Source organism: Anabrus simplex, chromosome 6, assembly GCF_040414725.1.
Source record: "Anabrus simplex isolate iqAnaSimp1 chromosome 6, ASM4041472v1, whole genome shotgun sequence".
NCBI lineage: Eukaryota > Metazoa > Arthropoda > Insecta > Orthoptera > Tettigoniidae > Anabrus > Anabrus simplex.
Genome location: NC_090270.1, coordinates 347,331,423 through 347,350,574, shown reverse-complemented (window position 1 = coordinate 347,350,574; position 19,152 = coordinate 347,331,423). Strand labels below are relative to the sequence as shown.

General features: G+C 40.7%; 1 protein-coding gene across 1 annotated transcript in view; it reads right to left on the bottom strand.

Annotated features, from left to right (window-relative positions):
* Nucleotides 1-387: 387 nt before the first annotated feature.
* Nucleotides 388-19,152, bottom strand: part of LOC136875812 (sodium-coupled monocarboxylate transporter 1) — a 365,001-nt gene continuing 346,236 nt past the window's right edge. Inside the window, exons 14-15 of the mRNA XM_067149424.2 lie at nucleotides 17,163-17,352; nucleotides 388-573 (exon numbers count right to left, since the gene is read on the bottom strand). Coding sequence (XP_067005525.2) covers nucleotides 514-573; nucleotides 17,163-17,352 — 250 coding nt within the window. The 3' untranslated portion in view covers nucleotides 388-513. The remainder of the gene's footprint in view (nucleotides 574-17,162; nucleotides 17,353-19,152) is intronic.

Below are 19,152 nucleotides of genomic sequence, written 5' to 3'. Positions count from 1 at the left end.
ACAGGGACGAGACGGTTCAGAGCAGGTCAATAAGTATCTGCAGTTTTGCTCTAATTGTCTTTAGGTTGGCTCTGTGGCGATGTGTGCTCACCAGCCGCTAGATGGCACCGTTTTCTATGTCCGTAGTAGGTTTCCATCTAGCGGCTGGAGAGCCAACCTAAAGACAATTAGAGCAAAATTGCAGATACTTTCGGACTCGCCCTCGTAGTAACTCCGATAACGCTTCAGCACTTACTCCATTACTACTGTGAGTATCGTTAATGGGTGTCCGTGAGCTTCCACTGTCAAGTAGGAACGGACTTTTTAGATTAACGACAGATGTGTTTAGCAGTTTAAAGTGTACTTTGTACCCTTGTCTCTTCCCTCCCATGAGAATGAGCGCGGAATTATGTGGCCCGTGCTGCACGAGAACACTCCAAACATTATAATAATATTGAGGAATTTATTGCATCTCCTAATTTCCTGATAAATTTATGTTATGAACCAATCCGATTCTACCTTTAAACTCCCAAATTACGTCCCTTTCTTCGTGCCTTCTCGTTCCGTATTTGCGATCACGTGAAGTTCCACAGACTGAAAGAAAGCATACAGTTCATTAGTTTGCATACAGTGTGAAGTACAATACTTACAAGATTCATGTATTTACCAGGTATATGCATAAGTTTCTGCCGGGTTTTGTGCTAAAGAAAACACGTCATTTTCAAGGGAAATTCATTTATTGTTTATTCAAAATATTGGCCATCGGCTTCTACACACTTCGCCCATCTTTCAGGTAAGTTATGAATGCCATGCCAGAGAAACTGCTTGTCTTTTGCGGACAACCATTCCTCGAGCCATTTTCCAACTTCCTCGAAATTGCTGAAGTGCTGCTCTGCGAGCGCGTGCCGCATTGACGCGAAGAGGTGGCAGTCAGATGGCGCCAGGTCGGGGCAGTACGGCGGGTGCGGAAGGATGTCCCATCCAATCGACATCAAGGTGTCTTTCGCTGGGCTTACTGTGCAGGATGGCGCATTGTCGTGTAACAAAATCACTTGCCATGTCTTCTCGCCCATTCCGGTCGTCTTTCGATCAAGGCGTGATTTAAATTAATTATTTGCTGGTGATAGCGTTGAGTTTGAGTTGGGTCATCGTCCAGTAACGCCTGCAATTGCTCGTCTTGTGGTCTACCAGAGCCCGCACGTTAAGCCATGTCTCACATGTTCTAATCGATGGAGCGTGTTCACCGTATTTTTCCTAATAGCAAACGACGACTTTCCACAGCTTTTTTTAAATTATTAAATAAGGAAAGCAATGCGTGCCGCGTGACACAAATGTCGACATGATCACTGAACGATACAACACAGACGCTAGACTCAACTTGTGTGTGTTGGTAGGTTAATGTCAGGCGTATGTGTTAAGTTCATACGCTGCGTACAGTTCCCTGGCGCCATCTCTTAGCGACTTATGTATTGTACCCTGATGAGATAGGCCCTAGTTTCATGATTTGATTTTGATATGAGAAATACAGATATATAGGAATATTAAATGAATACAGTGGCAGTTTTGTGTGGACGGGAAAATTTTCGACATAAGCCAGCCGTGATCGCGACTGTCCGGCGCCACAATAAGCTTGTCATTAGGGGGAAAAGGTTTCCTGGTCAGAAGATAAGAGGATTAAATCTAGAGCTCACAACAACAGAATAATGACTACCAGGAAGTAGAAGAGTATATATTTCGGACCAAGGCCGAGTAGATGCATCACCAATACCGAGAATGTGACGTGCCAGTTTTTCCACGCCCGAGGCGTTTGGTGTGGTTACGTTTCAAGGGAGAGATTTCAAACTAATCGAAACGGTGTTGACCAATGAGAAAATATATCACAGGCCCGCAGATAAACCAACATAAGAAAAACTCAGAGTGAACTCCAGTTAGCTTCTCCGATAACAATAATTAAATTATTCCAACCACATAATTGAATAGAGGGGATTTTTGTGATATCGTTCCCATGTTGAATAATGGTAATCGTAATAAATTAAGTTATGAATTCGTGGAAATGACCCACGCTATCTCGCCATTGGTCGAGATGAGCACGCCATCAGGGACGCCGAGTTAGCGCGCGAAAGGTGGAGGACAGAAATTAAGTGATATTTCCATGATCACCGAACGATAGGAGTTCAGAATAAGACACATGAATGTGTATCGCCAGTGTATTAAGTGGGATAAAGCAGGAGATCCAAATCCACCTGCATATGCCGATTTAGGAAACCAACCCCCCTCTCCAGGAATGACCGCAGATGACCCCGGCGGGAAACGATATCGTCCATAAAAGTCCAGTAGTGGGGCCTCACATCACTCAGTCCTTACCAGTCACCAGTCGTTATCGGTCACCAGTCGTGTCAATCGTAATGGAGTAGTTGAGACTCTGACACGTTGACTCTGTAAGTCAGTACCTCGGGACGTATTCTTAGTCAGTTAGAGCTGAAAGTACGTGAATTATTAGGAGAATGAATACGAACAGTGAAATTATCCATAGTACCGAGTGTGTATAATCAGTACAATTGTATGTTGAATTTAATGAATGTCATGTGTTTAAATAATAAATAACTAACGGAACGCCGATAGTACCTTTGGAAGGCAGTGTGCGGAGCCTGAAGTAAACACCTCAAGATAGACGGTGAATAACTATCCGAGCAGGGAATCATAGGAGCTAGGCGATGATCAAGACGGCTTGAAAATAAACCAGGAAGTGCCGGTTGAAGACGCGATACGCGCCGGTTCAAATGAACGACATTTCGTCGTAATGTGTCACGACGTGTGTTTCGGGCGTATATGAAGAGTATATTGTGCGAGTGTCAGGGGTCTAGGAGCACCTATAAGTGTTTTTTTTGTTATTAATATTTTTGTGTAAAATAGTGTAATAAGGTATTAATCATGGGTAGTCACCCAGAAGTGTTTTATTATGTTAAATTTGTATTGTGCGACATGATGGACGGGTAAATCACCATGGGGCCGTAAGGCCTATATCTCCTCCGCTACGAGACAATGGATTTCTACATAGGAATGAGTACACAATTTTGATATTTAGGGGATGTTATCGCGACTAAACGGGGTTCAGTGTAAATTAATTATGGTTACTTAACATGGTCCGCTTCCCGAGTCCAAGAATTTTTTTTTGTTAGACGGACGAACTAATTTATATTAACGTAATAATGGGTTAGATTAATTAATTTGAGTATTTGTTTGTTGTATATAATGTAAATATGGGATATATTTCTTTCAATTAATGCATGCTGTTTGTAATACTTTGAATTAAGTTCATTTCAAGTGTTAAATTCTTTTTTTTGTGCTAACCCATTTATTTGAATTTCATTCACTGCGGTGATCATTTGTATTTTAATTAGGAATAATTTCTATTAGACAGCCAGATTATGAAAGAGCCAGAGTATGGAAGATTTGTGTTGCGTACGGAAGGTCATTAAAATACTAATAATAATCATGTTGTGAGTCGACAAAGGAAAGTAAAATAATAATAATAATAATAATAATAATAATAATATTTGGGCGTGTGCAAGTTAAAGTATAATAATAATAATAATGACAGTGCTTCGCGAGTTAGCCAGTGCAAATATAATAATCAATGTGGAGATGACATGTAGCGTTAAAGACTTTCATTCGCGTAGTCAGTTTGAGTTTACGTAAATTTTTGATTTTACGTTTTTGGACTTTATTTTAACCATTAAATTTTGTTTAAAAGCGATAAAGGCACGTGAATTAGAATGGTCACGATATGTTAAAAGCCCAGAATGATTTGAGCCCATATTTAGAGTTGGAAGTCATGAGGGACGAATATCCGGCGTGAAATAAATTGAGCCGTATTGTTTGTAATGATGAAATAGATGAATCTCAAGGCCTAAGATGATATAAATGCATATGCCGGTGTTATTAGTGGTAGAATCCACGCACCGAGGATTATTTTATGAATTAAATGTTTGAAGAGTTCCGATGAAAGGAAATGGACTTCAAATTTGAAGGAATAGTTTAGCAATCGCCGGCATTGGAGGTATTTGCCCAGCCGCGATGTGCCATAGGTTGTGAGAGGTGTCTTGGGAGGACAGGTGTCCCCATATAAAATTAACGGCAGTACGAAGTTGAAGGTACGGTCCCGAATACCGCGTTGTCCCGACCAATATAAAGCAGATCTTAGTGGTTCATAACGGGATATAACATATGTGACTAAATTCTAAAGAGTGGAAATTAAAATATCATCTTATCATTTTAATAATAATAATAAAAATAATCATACTCCAAGTGAATCTTGTCTTAAATCAAGTGCTTAGTGCCAAGATAAATCGGAATCGTAAAAGGGGTTATGCGTTAAACATATTAAGAGTGAACTACCGTGTAACAGGCGAAATTAAGTTTTTTAAAAAAAATAATAATAATAATCATAATAATAAAAACTAAGCTACTTTTTTTTTTGAAGAAATAAAATTTTTCTATATTTTGGACATAATAATGATGTTGGGAGATGAAATGAAAGATTTGAGATTCTTAACTAATAATAATAATAAATAAAATATTTGAAGAAGGAGAAGAAGAATAACCAATGAAGGTACTTTTTTTTAATTTTATTTTTTTGATGAAATTAATAAGAGCGAGAAGTTGGAGTATTATAGCAAGGATGATTACGGGTTACGATAATCACGATTTCCACTATTAATAATAATAATAATAATAATAATATTAATAATAATAATAATAATAATAATAAAAATATTTATGAGGAAGCTGATCATTATATTGTGCGGATAATTTAGGAGGAAGAACTAACCTTCGTTTGAAACGTCGGCAAGGGTTGGCATATAATCATCCCGGATGACAAATGATAATAATCAAATACCGGATTATAATTGAAATTAATGATAATAATAAAATTAATTGATGGTAGTCAAAGTATATGCTAATGATCAGATAAAGAATGGTAATGAGATTATCTAATAATAATAGGAGGATATGCTAGGGACAGTCATCCTGTGTCGAACTGCTCTGAACCAGATGTTGGGTTTTCACGGGGAGATAGCGGTAGATACGTAAATAACCCACGGACGGCACATGTTTGCAGGGTCAGAGCATAGTAATGAACCTTTCCGTACGTCTTGTCGTATTGACAAGTGTAAATATTAAAGTAGCTTTTGAGTTAATGAACTCTACCTGGTGTGTTTGTGAATCTGGAAATAATAGGCTAGAGTTTGTCCGTATTATAAATTCCCGTTTTTTCGAGGCGATAACATTTTCTACGGTGGGTGTCCGGCTCACCAGAATGTACATACCGGAAGTGTCTCATGTCCAAACGGAACGAGGAGACGACAGTAAAAGGTTACTGTCGTGCCTTCGTCCCCGAAAGAAGATCTCCAGCGGTGAAACGTCCAATCATACGGATGAGAATTCGATCCCCAGTAACCAATTGGGACGAATTCACCAGATGTTTTACACTACCAGAGTAGTGGGGTAAAATCCAAATATTATGTCATTTATTTTTCAGGATTAAAAGTGTCCCAATGTAAATTTGTCATCATGTGTAGTATGCAAAATAAGTGAATAAATTGCTCCTTATTGCAATTTCAATAGGAAACAGCTTCCATATCTTTTCATTGTAGTTAGTCCGGTATGCCCATGGAATTTAAGTTGTCACTTCCCAGTCCTATTGTGGAGTCAGAATTTTGTATCCATGAATGAGTCGTTCCCCGTAACCTTAAATTTTCATGCCCCGTTCATCCCTGTGTTCATTTGATGCGCCGATATATATATATTTTCTTTGATAAGAATTTTTTTATTCGTTTTCGAACTGATCACCCCTGAGATAAATGCTAGTCTGGGACTCAGGAGGTGGGCGGGTGCATAATGGCGCCCAACGTAAAAGGGCCTATTGCATCATGTTTGAGCAACGGGTGACTTTATATTTTTTTACAAGAAAAAAAAAACAAACCAAATCTGAACTTTTTTGTTGTATTAGCGACGATATCATTAGCGAGCAGCTCAGTGCCCGATTTCATTATAAATAGGCCCAGTTGTTTAACTTAAATGTAAACCCAATCGGGATATTTAATTAAATTTTGACCGCATCACGGTTGAATAGTGGTTTTTGATATGTCAAGTAGTAATTCATGTTAAAGTAAGGTTAGTTTCGAACGGGGCTAGACTTGATAATTATACAAGAGTAGTTTATTGCTATAAAGGCTCATTAAATTAATAATTCCCTATTCTATGAAATTAAAATTTATTGTGATTTAGTGAGACTCCACATAAATGTAACTATCCATGGGCAGGAATTTTATATAGGCAAAATTTATTAGGAATACTGTATTTGGTAAAAATGTGACTGAGAACCAGATTTAAGTATTAATAAAAAGATAATGGAACTGTGTAAGTTAAATTTAAATTGTTTCAAGACAGGTGACTTCAAGGTTTTCGTCATGGTATTATCGATTGTTGTTGTTGTTGTTGTCATAGTCTGGAATGACTGATGATATATAATTCAGGCATAATAAGCACGTGATGGCAATTAATATGCAAATTTGAATTACGTTATATAAATTATTCGCTATGTGAAAGCGAAAAATATTGTTTTGGTTTTGAATTTGGAAATTTAAAAATTCTAGAAAATATTAACGAGGATATAACCGTATGATAGGGCCTAGACCCAAAATTGTCGTAATCGTGTGCGATAGGATGAGAGGCTGATCGGCCCTCTTTTCTCATTTGATATAATGTCAGACGAAGGTGGGGAGCGTCCCCAAGGTGAACAGTTAGAAGGACAGGGAGAGGTGAAAGCTCTCACTTTGGAAGATTTAATGCGAGTTTTGGCTATAACTACGGAACAAATTCAGGCCGCTAATGTTTCTACTAAACAGGAACTGACATCTATAGTTCAGGCCGCTAGTGTTTCTACTAAACAGGAACTGACATCTATAGTTCAGGCCGCTAGTGTTTCTACTAGACAGGAACTGACGGAACAAATACATGCCGCTAATGTTTCATTAGAAAATAAAGTCGATATGGTACAGGCCGCGTGTGAATTTAATAAAATAAAACTCACAGAACAAATAGCTGAGGTTCATGCCGCCAGTATATCACTAGGACAGGAATTACGGGACCGAATGACCCAAGTCCAGGAGGCGTGTCATTTCGCTAAGGACGAATTGAAAGGGCATATCGACTCTTGTATTATTAGTGTCAATGAAAAGGTTGACCGATTCAGGGATGAGGCGTTACTAGAACGTAATGAAATTAAGGAGAAATTAAAGGCCAGTATTCAGGAGATTTCAGCTCAGAGGTTGGTCGACCGCGAAGATTTAAAGGCGCACATCGAAGAGGTGAGGGGTGAATGTCGCAAGGAAAACGATATCATCCGAAGCCACGTGGAAAGTAAAGGTGCACATACTGCAAATACTTTGGACAGGCACGAAAAGGGAATCGACGAGTTACGAGGTGAAACTGTTCGTACCCTAGTACTAGTAGCCGGTCTCAGAAATGAAATTCAGAATATAAAGACGAATTCGGAAGATCGTAGCCGTAGACTCACACAGTGTGAGGAGGCAAATATACCATTGTTCAGAAAGACTGATGGGTTAGCGGAACAAAGCCAGACGATCGATGACACACAGGTCAGAATAGTGGAACAATTTAAGGTCCACACGGGGCAGAATTCAGTGTCCAAGCAAATGCCCGACAGTAATACCGAAAGGCTGGAAGAAATTAGAAAGGATCTGGAACAGGTCAAGGCCAGGTTAGAACAGCCAGGACCACTTCAGGACTTCCATCTCCAGTACCGAGAGTTCGAGACCCCAGACAATCAGGGCTTTCATAAAAAGGAAGGCATGTCACAAGCCGATACGACCGGACTTAAGTTTGAAGTAGGAGACGGATCGTCATCATCATCAAATGCCCTTCCGACATCTGTGGTCCACGTCATCAAAATGTCAGACGACAAACCACCTAGATACGACGCTCGAGGACATATAACCCCTAAAGGCTTCATCCGCGAGATCACTAACTATATTAGTGAAAATAAAATTCCGGCGGAGCGGCAATTACGAACTGTAGAGAAGTTTTTGGACGGAGCACCTGCAATGTGGTTCAGGGCCTTCTTATACACATTCGAGGATTTCATAGGATTCCGACAGGCGTTTTTGCAAAAATTCTGGAGTATCCAAGAACAGCAAGATCTTAGGTTGGAGTTGTATTCTAGACGTTATTCAACATCGTCCCCAACTAAATATTCAGAGTATTTCGTATCCCAATTTCATAAGATGCGGGAATTAGACAATCCGGTCAGTGAGACAGAACTCATTAGCGCTATCGGGAAGCAGTTACCATTTGAGGTCCAACGGATGATGATTGCGTCGAATATTCAGACTGCAGTACAAGCGGAAGCTCTGTTACGTCAATTAGATCAGACCACGTATCACTCTAACCAGAGGCAACCCAGGCCTAGAGAGCAACAGATAAATAACTTCGAGAGGCAGACGGAAACTAGAACCATCAGTACTAGAAGTCAAGGAACAAGTACCGATCCAGAACCCAAGAGGATGTATGATCCAGGATGGAGATCCCGACAATGGAATCACGGAGGAGGATTTGCAGAAGGCAACTGGCAAACGAAGCATGTTAAATTCCATGACGAAACGGGATACCGTGGATATCGGAATGGAAGGAGCGAAACTCAGCCATACCACCGAAGAAATCAGAATAACCGAAGGCATTACACGGAGGAATACCGTAGAAATGGGGATGATTGACACCCAGAAACCCAGCAGTACCTCGATGAGATGAAGAAGAGGAAATGGAAGGAGGCAATCCAAAATCATGACCGAAAGGATGACAAGCCATGTAGTGTTTGGGACCGAGACGATGGGAAACCATACATAGAGGCGACGATACAAACTATGGAGGAGCTACATCAGGAGACCAAGCAATATTTAGAAGACAAATGGAAGAAGGAGGCTACTGGTGGTCGCAACGGGGAAAGGAACGCGCCGTTGTCACATTCTCAGTATAGCAGCCAGCTAAATCCAAACGCCCCTAGATTCGAGGACGAACGACAACTCGGTGCTAGGAGGAAAACGACAGAGTTTCAATAAAGCAGAGGATGACCAAGAAGAAGATGAGGACGAAGGAGAGGATGATGAAGAAGAAGATGGAAGAGAAGAAGAAGTCCAACTGATCCATAGGCAAATAGAAGCAAGACCATGCCCAGAATGCGGAGAGATCGACAGTGATGTCCAAGAATTTGTTAACAGGATCCACCTGATTCAACGAGAGAATGAAGAATTGAGACTCAATAACCAGAATCTGCGGGACGAGATCAGTCACCATCGAAAAGGAACGAAAGCAGTAATCAAATCATGATGAAAGTATGATGCGGATATATAAAAAAATCTCATGATTATCACAAGATTTTTTTTACCGAGCAACGGGAAAATGTACCCTGATGAGATAGGCCCTAGTTTCATGATTTGATTTTGATATGAGAAATACAGATATATAGGAATATTAAATGAATACAGTGGCAGTTTTGTGTGGACGGGAAAATTTTCGACATAAGCCAGCCGTGATCGCGACTGTCCGGCGCCACAATAAGCTTGTCATTAAGGGGAAAAGGTTTCCTGGTCAGAAGATAAGAGGATTAAATCTAGAGCTCACAACAACAGAATAATGACTACCAGGAAGTAGAAGAGTATATATTTCGGACCAAGGCCGAGTAGATGCATCACCAATACCGAGAATGTGACGTGCCAGTTTTTCCACGCCCGAGGCGTTTGGTGTGGTTACGTTTCAAGGGAGAGATTTCAAACTAATCGAAACGGTGTTGACCAATGAGAAAATATATCACAGGCCCGCAGATAAACCAACATAAGAAAAACTCAGAGTGAACTCCAGTTAGCTTCTCCGATAACAATAATTAAATTATTCCAACCACATAATTGAATAGAGGGGATTTTTGTGATATCGTTCCCATGTTGAATAATGGTAATCGTAATAAATTAAGTTATGAATTCGTGGAAATGACCCACGCTATCTCGCCATTGGTCGAGATGAGCACGCCATCAGGGACGCCGAGTTAGCGCGCGAAAGGTGGAGGACAGAAATTAAGTGATATTTCCATGATCACCGAACGATAGGAGTTCAGAATAAGACACATGAATGTGTATCGCCAGTGTATTAAGTGGGATAAAGCAGGAGATCCAAATCCACCTGCATATGCCGATTTAGGAAACCAACCCCCCTCTCCAGGAATGACCGCAGATGACCCCGGCGGGAAACGATATCGTCCATAAAAGTCCAGTAGTGGGGCCTCACATCACTCAGTCCTTACCAGTCACCAGTCGTTATCGGTCACCAGTCGTGTCAATCGTAATGGAGTAGTTGAGACTCTGACACGTTGACTCTGTAAGTCAGTACCTCGGGACGTATTCTTAGTCAGTTAGAGCTGAAAGTACGTGAATTATTAGGAGAATGAATACGAACAGTGAAATTATCCATAGTACCGAGTGTGTATAATCAGTACAATTGTATGTTGAATTTAATGAATGTCATGTGTTTAAATAATAAATAACTAACGGAACGCCGATAGTACCTTTGGAAGGCAGTGTGCGGAGCCTGAAGTAAACACCTCAAGATAGACGGTGAATAACTATCCGAGCAGGGAATCATAGGAGCTAGGCGATGATCAAGACGGCTTGAAAATAAACCAGGAACTGCCGGTTGAAGACGCGATACGCGCCGGTTCAAATGAACGACATTTCGTCGTAATGTGTCACGACGTGTGTTTCGGGCGTATATGAAGAGTATATTGTGCGAGTGTCAGGGGTCTAGGAGCACCTATAAGTGTTTTTTTGTTATTAATATTTTTGTGTAAAATAGTGTAATAAGGTATTAATCATGGGTAGTCACCCAGAAGTGTTTTATTATGTTAAATTTGTATTGTGCGACATGATGGACGGGTAAATCACCATGGGGCCGTAAGGCCTATATCTCCTCCGCTACGAGACAATGGAATTCTACATAGGAATGAGTACACAATTTTGATATTTAGGGGATGTTATCGCGACTAAACGGGGTTCAGTGTAAATTAATTATGGTTACTTAACATGGTCCGCTTCCCGAGTCCAAGAATTGTTTTTGTTAGACGGACGAACTAATTTATATTAACGTAATAATGGGTTAGATTAATTAATTTGAGTATTTGTTTGTTGTATATAATGTAAATATGGGATATATTTCTTTCAATTAATGCATGCTGTTTGTAATACTTTGAATTAAGTTCATTTCAAGTGTTAAATTCTTTTTTTGTGCTAACCCATTTATTTGAATTTCATTCACTGCGGTGATCATTTGTATTTTAATTAGGAATAATTTCTATTAGACAGCCAGATTATGAAAGAGCCAGAGTATGGAAGATTTGTGTTGCGTACGGAAGGTCATTAAAATACTAATAATAATCATGTTGTGAGTCGACAAAGGAAAGTAAAATAATAATAATAATAATAATAATAATAATAATAATATTTGGGCGTGTGCAAGTTAAAGTATAATAATAATAATAATGACAGTGCTTCGCGAGTTAGCCAGTGCAAATATAATAATCAATGTGGAGATGACATGTAGCGTTAAAGACTTTCATTCGCGTAGTCAGTTTGAGTTTACGTAAATTTTTGATTTTACGTTTTTGGACTTTATTTTAACCATTAAATTTTGTTTAAAAGCGATAAAGGCACGTGAATTAGAATGGTCACGATATGTTAAAAGCCCAGAATGATTTGAGCCCATATTTAGAGTTGGAAGTCATGAGGGACGAATATCCGGCGTGAAATAAGTTGAGCCGCATTGTTTGTAATGATGAAATAGATGAATCTCAAGGCCTAAGATGATATAAATGCATATGCCGGTGTTCTTAGTGGTAGAATCCACGCACCGAGGATTATTTTATGAATTAAATGTTTGAAGAGTTCCGATGAAAGGAAATGGACTTCAAATTTGAAGGAATAGTTTAGCAATCGCCGGCATTGGAGGTATTTGCCCAGCCGCGATGTGCCATAGGTTGTGAGATGTGTCTTGGGAGGACAGGTGTCCCCATATAAAATTAACGGCAGTACGAAGTTGAAGGTACGGTCCCGAATACCGCGTTGTCCCGACCAATATAAAGCAGATCTTAGTGGTTCATAACGGGATTTAACATATGTGACTAAATTCTAAAGAGTGGAAATTAAAATATCATCTTATCATTTTAATAATAATAATAAAAATAATCATACTCCAAGTGAATCTTGTCTTAAATCAAGTGCTTAGTGCCAAGATAAATCGGAATCGTAAAAGGGGTTATGCGTTAAACATATTAAGAGTGAACTACCGTGTAACAGGCGAAATTAAGTTTTTTTAAAAAAAAAATAATAATAATAATCATAATAATAAAAACTAAGCTACTTTTTTTTTTTGAAGAAATAAAATTTTTCTATATTTTGGACATAATAATGATGTTGGGAGATGAAATGAAAGATTTGAGATTTTTAACTAATAATAATAATAAATAAAATATTTGAAGAAGGAGAAGAAGAATAACCAATGAAGGTACTTTTTTTTAATTTTATTTTTTTGATGAAATTAATAAGAGCGAGAAGTTGGAGTATTATAGCAAGGATGATTACGGGTTACGATAATCACGATTTCCACTATTAATAATAATAATAATAATATTAATAATAATAATAATAATAATAATATTAATAATAATAATAATAATAATAAAAATATTTATGAGGAAGCTGATCATTATATTGTGCGGATAATTTAGGAGGAAGAACTAACCTTCGTTTGAAACGTCGGCAAGGGTTGGCATATAATCATCCCGGATGACAAATGATAATAATCAAATACCGGATTATAATTGAAATTAATGATAATAATAAAATTAATTGATGGTAGTCAAAGTATATGCTAATGATCAGATAAAGAATGGTAATGAGATTATCTAATAATAATAGGAGGATATGCTAGGGACAGTCATCCTGTGTCGAACTGCTCTGAACCAGATGTTGGGTTTTCACGGGGAGATAGCGGTAGATACGTAAATAACCCACGGACGGCACATGTTTGCAGGGTCAGAGCATAGTAATGAACCTTTCCGTACGTCTTGTCGTATTGACAAGTGTAAATATTAAAGTAGCTTTTGAGTTAATGAACTCTACCTGGTGTGTTTGTGAATCTGGAAATAATAGGCTAGAGTTTGTCCGTATTATAAATTCCCGTTTTTTCGAGGCGATAACATTTTCTACGGTGGGTGTCCGGCTCACCAGAATGTACATACCGGAAGTGTCTCATGTCCAAACGGAACGAGGAGACGACAGTAAAAGGTTACTGTCGTGCCTTCGTCCCCGAAAGAAGATCTCCAGCGGTGAAACGTCCAATCATACGGATGAGAATTCGATCCCCAGTAACCAATTGGGACGAATTCACCAGATGTTTTACACTACCAGAGTAGTGGGGTAAAATCCAAATATTATGTCATTTATTTTTCAGGATTAAAAGTGTCCCAATGTAAATTTGTCATCATGTGTAGTATGCAAAATAAGTGAATAAATTGCTCCTTATTGCAATTTCAATAGGAAACAGCTTCCATATCTTTTCATTGTAGTTAGTCCGGTATGCCCATGGAATTTAAGTTGTCACTTCCCAGTCCTATTGTGGAGTCAGAATTTTGTATCCATGAATGAGTCGTTCCCCGTAACCTTAAATTTTCATGCCCCGTTCATCCCTGTGTTCATTTGATGCGCCGATATATATATATTTTCTTTGATAAGAATTTTTTTTATTCGTTTTCGAACTGATCACCCCTGAGATAAATGCTAGTCTGGGACTCAGGAGGTGGGCGGGTGCAGTATACACCCGGTATACACATTATTGACCAGTTACAACACGATATAACATGAAGCTCTGAGAAAGTGCAGAGGAGACTCTAACTGACACTCTACTGCATGAATTATTTTTCGTTTGCATTTGGTGACGAAAATATCAAGCTTTAAACTTCAACTAGCGTTTAGTGTGTTGAACTGGGGATAATGCCATAACACTCGTATGTGCTGTGGTTTGCCATAATGGAGTATGTGTACGATTGTTTGTTATTGCTATTTCCCGCAATGATTTTAACACTCAAAGACTGGGAGATATGGTATTCCAGGAAACTGTTGTTTTCTTCGGGGTTTTCTGCTGGGGTTGGAAGTACTGCCTACCGGCCATAGGTCGTGTAATGCCTTTGAGGTTGCGCCAGAGGTACTCCTGAAGCCTGTGGTAATGTGATGGGGTGGAAGGAGTACCTTTGGTTGTAGCGCTCTTTTGTCGTCTGTTATGTAAGAAAAACCAGGACATCACTGAGTGTCCCACAAAACTACCTCTGCCCATAATCTGCATTCACTTACACAGCTGATATGTTGCCTCATGACCACACTACGCCATTCATCACAGTCTTCCTCAATACTTTCTCTAAGATGAAAATTCAAACCGATGCCAAACGACATCATATTTTTATTTTACAGTTTGCGGAGTATTAGTTACATCTTCTACTGGAGGCTGTGTAGCTTACACGTAAAGGACATGAGTTCGATTCCCATCAGGAAGTTGAAAATTTACAGACGAGACGTCTACTTGGCCCTGGGGCTCACTCAGCCCACACCACCAGGTTAATGACGTCCGAAAATAGCACTAAGAAATTCGACCCCAAATTCCGCTCCTCCAGGAACTCCGCTCCTTATCTACACATTAAACCATTACCTGCTAATATCCTTCCCAGTAATTCAAACAGCAGCTGCTAACAGGGAAGGGTAACTCTCGTCCAACATGAACCTCAGTAAACGGTCCCTCACAACACGAAATTCCCTGTACATAGGGATTTATGACTAGGGTTGTCATTGCAACTAATGTTTTCCGCACGAACTGTGGATCTACGAGAGAGACAGGAGCGTAAGAGTCATCAATATTGCCGAGTAGCTTTTACCAGGTGTTGCACATGAAGCGAGGAAACTGCTACCCCCCCCCCCCCAGATTGTCCACAATACGCTGGCAACATGTCGAAAATATGTGAAATTTTTATCTCGTGCTTAACACCGTTGACGATGTCCTCTCGTGTACCAAAGTATCTCCCACGCAAAGCCATACAGAGACAAGTCCGGTGAGTATGGCAGCTGTTCCTACCTCGTCACGACCATTCTGCACGGAGCCTGACTGACGACTGTAGTCCCATCTCGTGCTGCGGGCATGTACTATGTGAGTCTTGCTGTCCAGGATATATGACTACTGTAGCACCGTGCAGATATGAGGGAAGGACTTCCATGTACACAGAAGATACAAGGCGTGATCTCATCCGCGCGGCTGTTGGCAGAGTTGCAGGTACAATGAGATCCATGCTCAGCGCTTCTGGTGAATGCATGTCGCAGCGCACAATTAGGCTGTTTCAATTCGTTGATATTCATGACAGAACTCAGGAGGCCGCATTTTGCTGACTGCCAACTGGTAAGTATACCCGTTTAACTCGTACATTTGTTGCAAATTGAAGAGTTACTCTTAAATATGTAAACTTTATAGAATCCAGTCTCCTGAAATTCGTAGGCTTTAGGAAATCACTTGTGAAAACAAAATCATATACGAACCTAGTTATATAAGACACAAAAGAGTATTGTCGAATTATAGATTGTCTGTATTATAATTCTATTTACACCCATTTAAAGAAATCTTGAAAAGCGTGTGTCCTTCCAAAATTACACGGAGTATAATTTAAGACTTCCTACAGTACTCTAGGTCACAGGCCGTGGGAATCCCCAATCGAGCGCCATATGGCTACTGTCAAGCTTGGCGTGATAACAAGTCTTGACATCAGTTCCCCAGAAATATTACACTTTTAATGTGTGTTGTGTAGTTGTTATCGCGGTGGTTAATAACACTGCAACACAGAGAATATTTTTGGTCGATTGTTATTTGCACAAGAAGACGAAAGCAGTTGAAAGTTGCCTTCGAAATTTTCGTAGACAGGTTCGCGGTTCTACAGTACCATCAAAACGTTACGTGCATCAACTGGTTTACAAGTGGCGTAGTACTGGTTCCGTAACTCATAAGAAGAAACAGCGAAGGGGAAGACAGGAGAGGTTAGAACATACAGTACAGGGAAGACTGCAAGCCGGTCCAAGTAAGTCGCTACGGAGACAAGTTCAGGAAACTGGTACTTCACATTCGTCAGCACGTAATGAACGATCCCACCGGACAAATTCAGTGCTGAGTTCAGTTTCATACACTAGTTTATTCGTGCCACCTCTGTGGTGTAGTGGTTAGTGTGATTAGCTGCCAGCTCGGGAGGCCCGAGTTCAATTCCCGGCTCTGCCACGAAATTTGAAAAGTGGTACGAGGGGTGGAACATGGTCCACTCAGCATCGGAGGTCAAATGAGCAGAGATTGGTTCGATTCTCACCTCAGCCATCCTGGAAGTGGTTTTCCGTGGTTTCTCACTTCTGCTCCAGGCAAATGCCGGGATGGTAACTAACTTAAGGCCACGGCCGCTTCCTTCCCTCTTCCTTGTCTATCCCTTCCAATCTTCCCATCCCTCTAAGAGGCCCTTGTTCAGCATAGCAGATGGGAGAGGTACTGGTCATTCTCCCTAGTTGTATACCCGACCCAATGCCTCACTCTCCAGGACACTGCCCTTGAGGCGGTAGAGGTGGGATCCCTCGCCGAGTCCGAGGGGAAATCCAATCCTGGAGGGTAAACAGATTAAGAAAGAAAGAAGAATCTTATCAATCCCAACTGCCTTTCTAGCTTTCAACTTTTGTACTTTTTTATAAGTGTCTTTATTATCAGAGGTGAATTTCAGTACTTCGTCAGTATCGTTCGCCTCCTCCATCAGGATGTTAGCCAACTCCGTGTACAGCACTGACATGTTTTACACGATTCATCAGTCATTTTACACGTAAGCATGAATGAGTTCTGGACAACAATGGAAATAAAAAACAGCACTCTTAAACAACGGATTGCTTGAGAATTTATACAGCAAACATATCTCCCAACGGGATCATGGGAGTTAAAGAATTGAGCTATGATGGTGACGTTACTTCAGAAGAAATATGAACAGAAAACCACATTCTTACCTCATATCCCTTGTCTGGCTTCTGGCTGGGCAGGAACCAACGAATGACAGGACTCAATAACCGATGATCAATAGAACGTGCGTCATTGGCTCCTGTCAAGAAACTGACCACCAATGACACCAGCATGGTGACTGTACAGCCCAGGAGAGTGTACCACTGGTATGATAATCGGTAGAGGTAAAAGACGTCACTGAAAACATGAAACACCAGTCAGAGTGGAGAAGTTAAGTAACTTATTACTGTAGAGGAATTCGATCAAAATCTAGCGCCCCAATGGAAAGGCGTCGAATTCACAGATATTAATGTTGACACCTTAAGTAATAATTCTTTATTTTAAAGTAGATTCTGTAAATACAGTGTTTTGATATCTTCTTCTTCTTATCTTAATCTTTTTACCCTCCAGGGTTGGCTTTTCCCTCGGACTCGGCGAGGGATCCCACTTCTACCGCCTCAAGGGCAGTGTCCTAGAGTTTCAGACTTTGGGTCGGGGATACAACTGGGGAGAATGGCCAGTACCTCACCCAGGCGGCCTCACCTGCTATGCTGAACAGGGGCCTTGTGGAGGGATGGGAATATGGGAAGGGATAGACAAGGAAGAGGGAAGGAAGCGGCCGTGGCCTTAAGTTAGTTACCATCCCGGCATTTGCCTGGAGGAGAAGTGGGAAACCACGGAAAACCACTTCCAGGATGGCTGAGGTGGGAATCGAACCCACCTCTACTCAGTTGACTTCCCGAGGCTGAGTGGACCCCGTTCCAGCCCTCGTACCACTTTTCAAATTTCGTGGCAGAGCCGGGAATCGAACCCGGACCTCCGGAGGTGGCAGCTAATCACGCTAACCACTACACCACAGAGGCGGACCAGTATTTTGATATACGAATAAATATATTCTGGGTGAGTCCGCTGCGCCTGACGTTTCCGATTTTAGACATCCCAACGAACGTCAGTGGGGTGATGGTCGATTTTCTTTTGCCGCATCCCAAGCTACAGTCGCCTTTAAAGCACTTACTGCGTCATCACTGCACGACTTTTGCAAAAACATGTATGCGACAGGTATTTACACAATACATCCACTGTCATACGGTCATGTAAAATGTACATGTCAATTATAAGCTTTCGATTCGTTATGAAATTATCGCTAAAAGTGGTGACATACTGATAAAAAAACTTGTTTTTTTGTTTGTGAAGGGGGGTGTAGTTTTACACCAAGTACGCTTATGTAATAAACTGGAGGCAACAGTCACCGTGGTGTAGTGGACTAACCACAGACGTGTTGACGCATGTTGCGATGGTAGGTGGCTTCGAATCCCACGAGCGATAAATGTTTTCATTCATATTTTAAACTTTGAAGATCAAATAAGAGGCCATTCGTGCCACATTCGACCAGCAGCATGCATGTTGAATGTGTAGTGGCCTGACACTTGGTGTAGCCTAGCAGTCCTGGTCATTTCTTCGCTTTGTATTCAGCAGATGAGTATGTTAACATGGTGCTCATCTACGGCGAAGCAAGACAGAACGCACAGGAAACGCAGCGTCTGTACCACACAGACAACAGCCACGCGGAAATACGTTTAGGAGAGTGGAGCGATGTTTGCGTATAACTTCGTCACTTTAAGAACAGGTCGTGTTAGAGAGGCACCAGTTACGTCCGGTAAAACTGCTGAGATGGTTTTGGACACTTTCCGGGAGAATCCTCACACGAGTACCCGAGCAGTAGTACAACAGGCCAACATCAGCCAGTCGTCTGTTGTGAAGATATTGCATTCCAGTTTTTCTTCCATATCACCTGCAACTACATCAAGAACTCCACGGACGAGATTTCGAAGCTCGTGTCGATTTATGTGCGTAGATACTGACGCATGTGGCAAATGATCTAGTGTTTTATTTTCGGGCGAGGCACGATTTCATAATAATGGCTCTGTGAATCGTCATAATATGCACTACTGCAGTGAGAGGCAGGCAGCATGGTGTGGTATACCGGGTGATCACCAA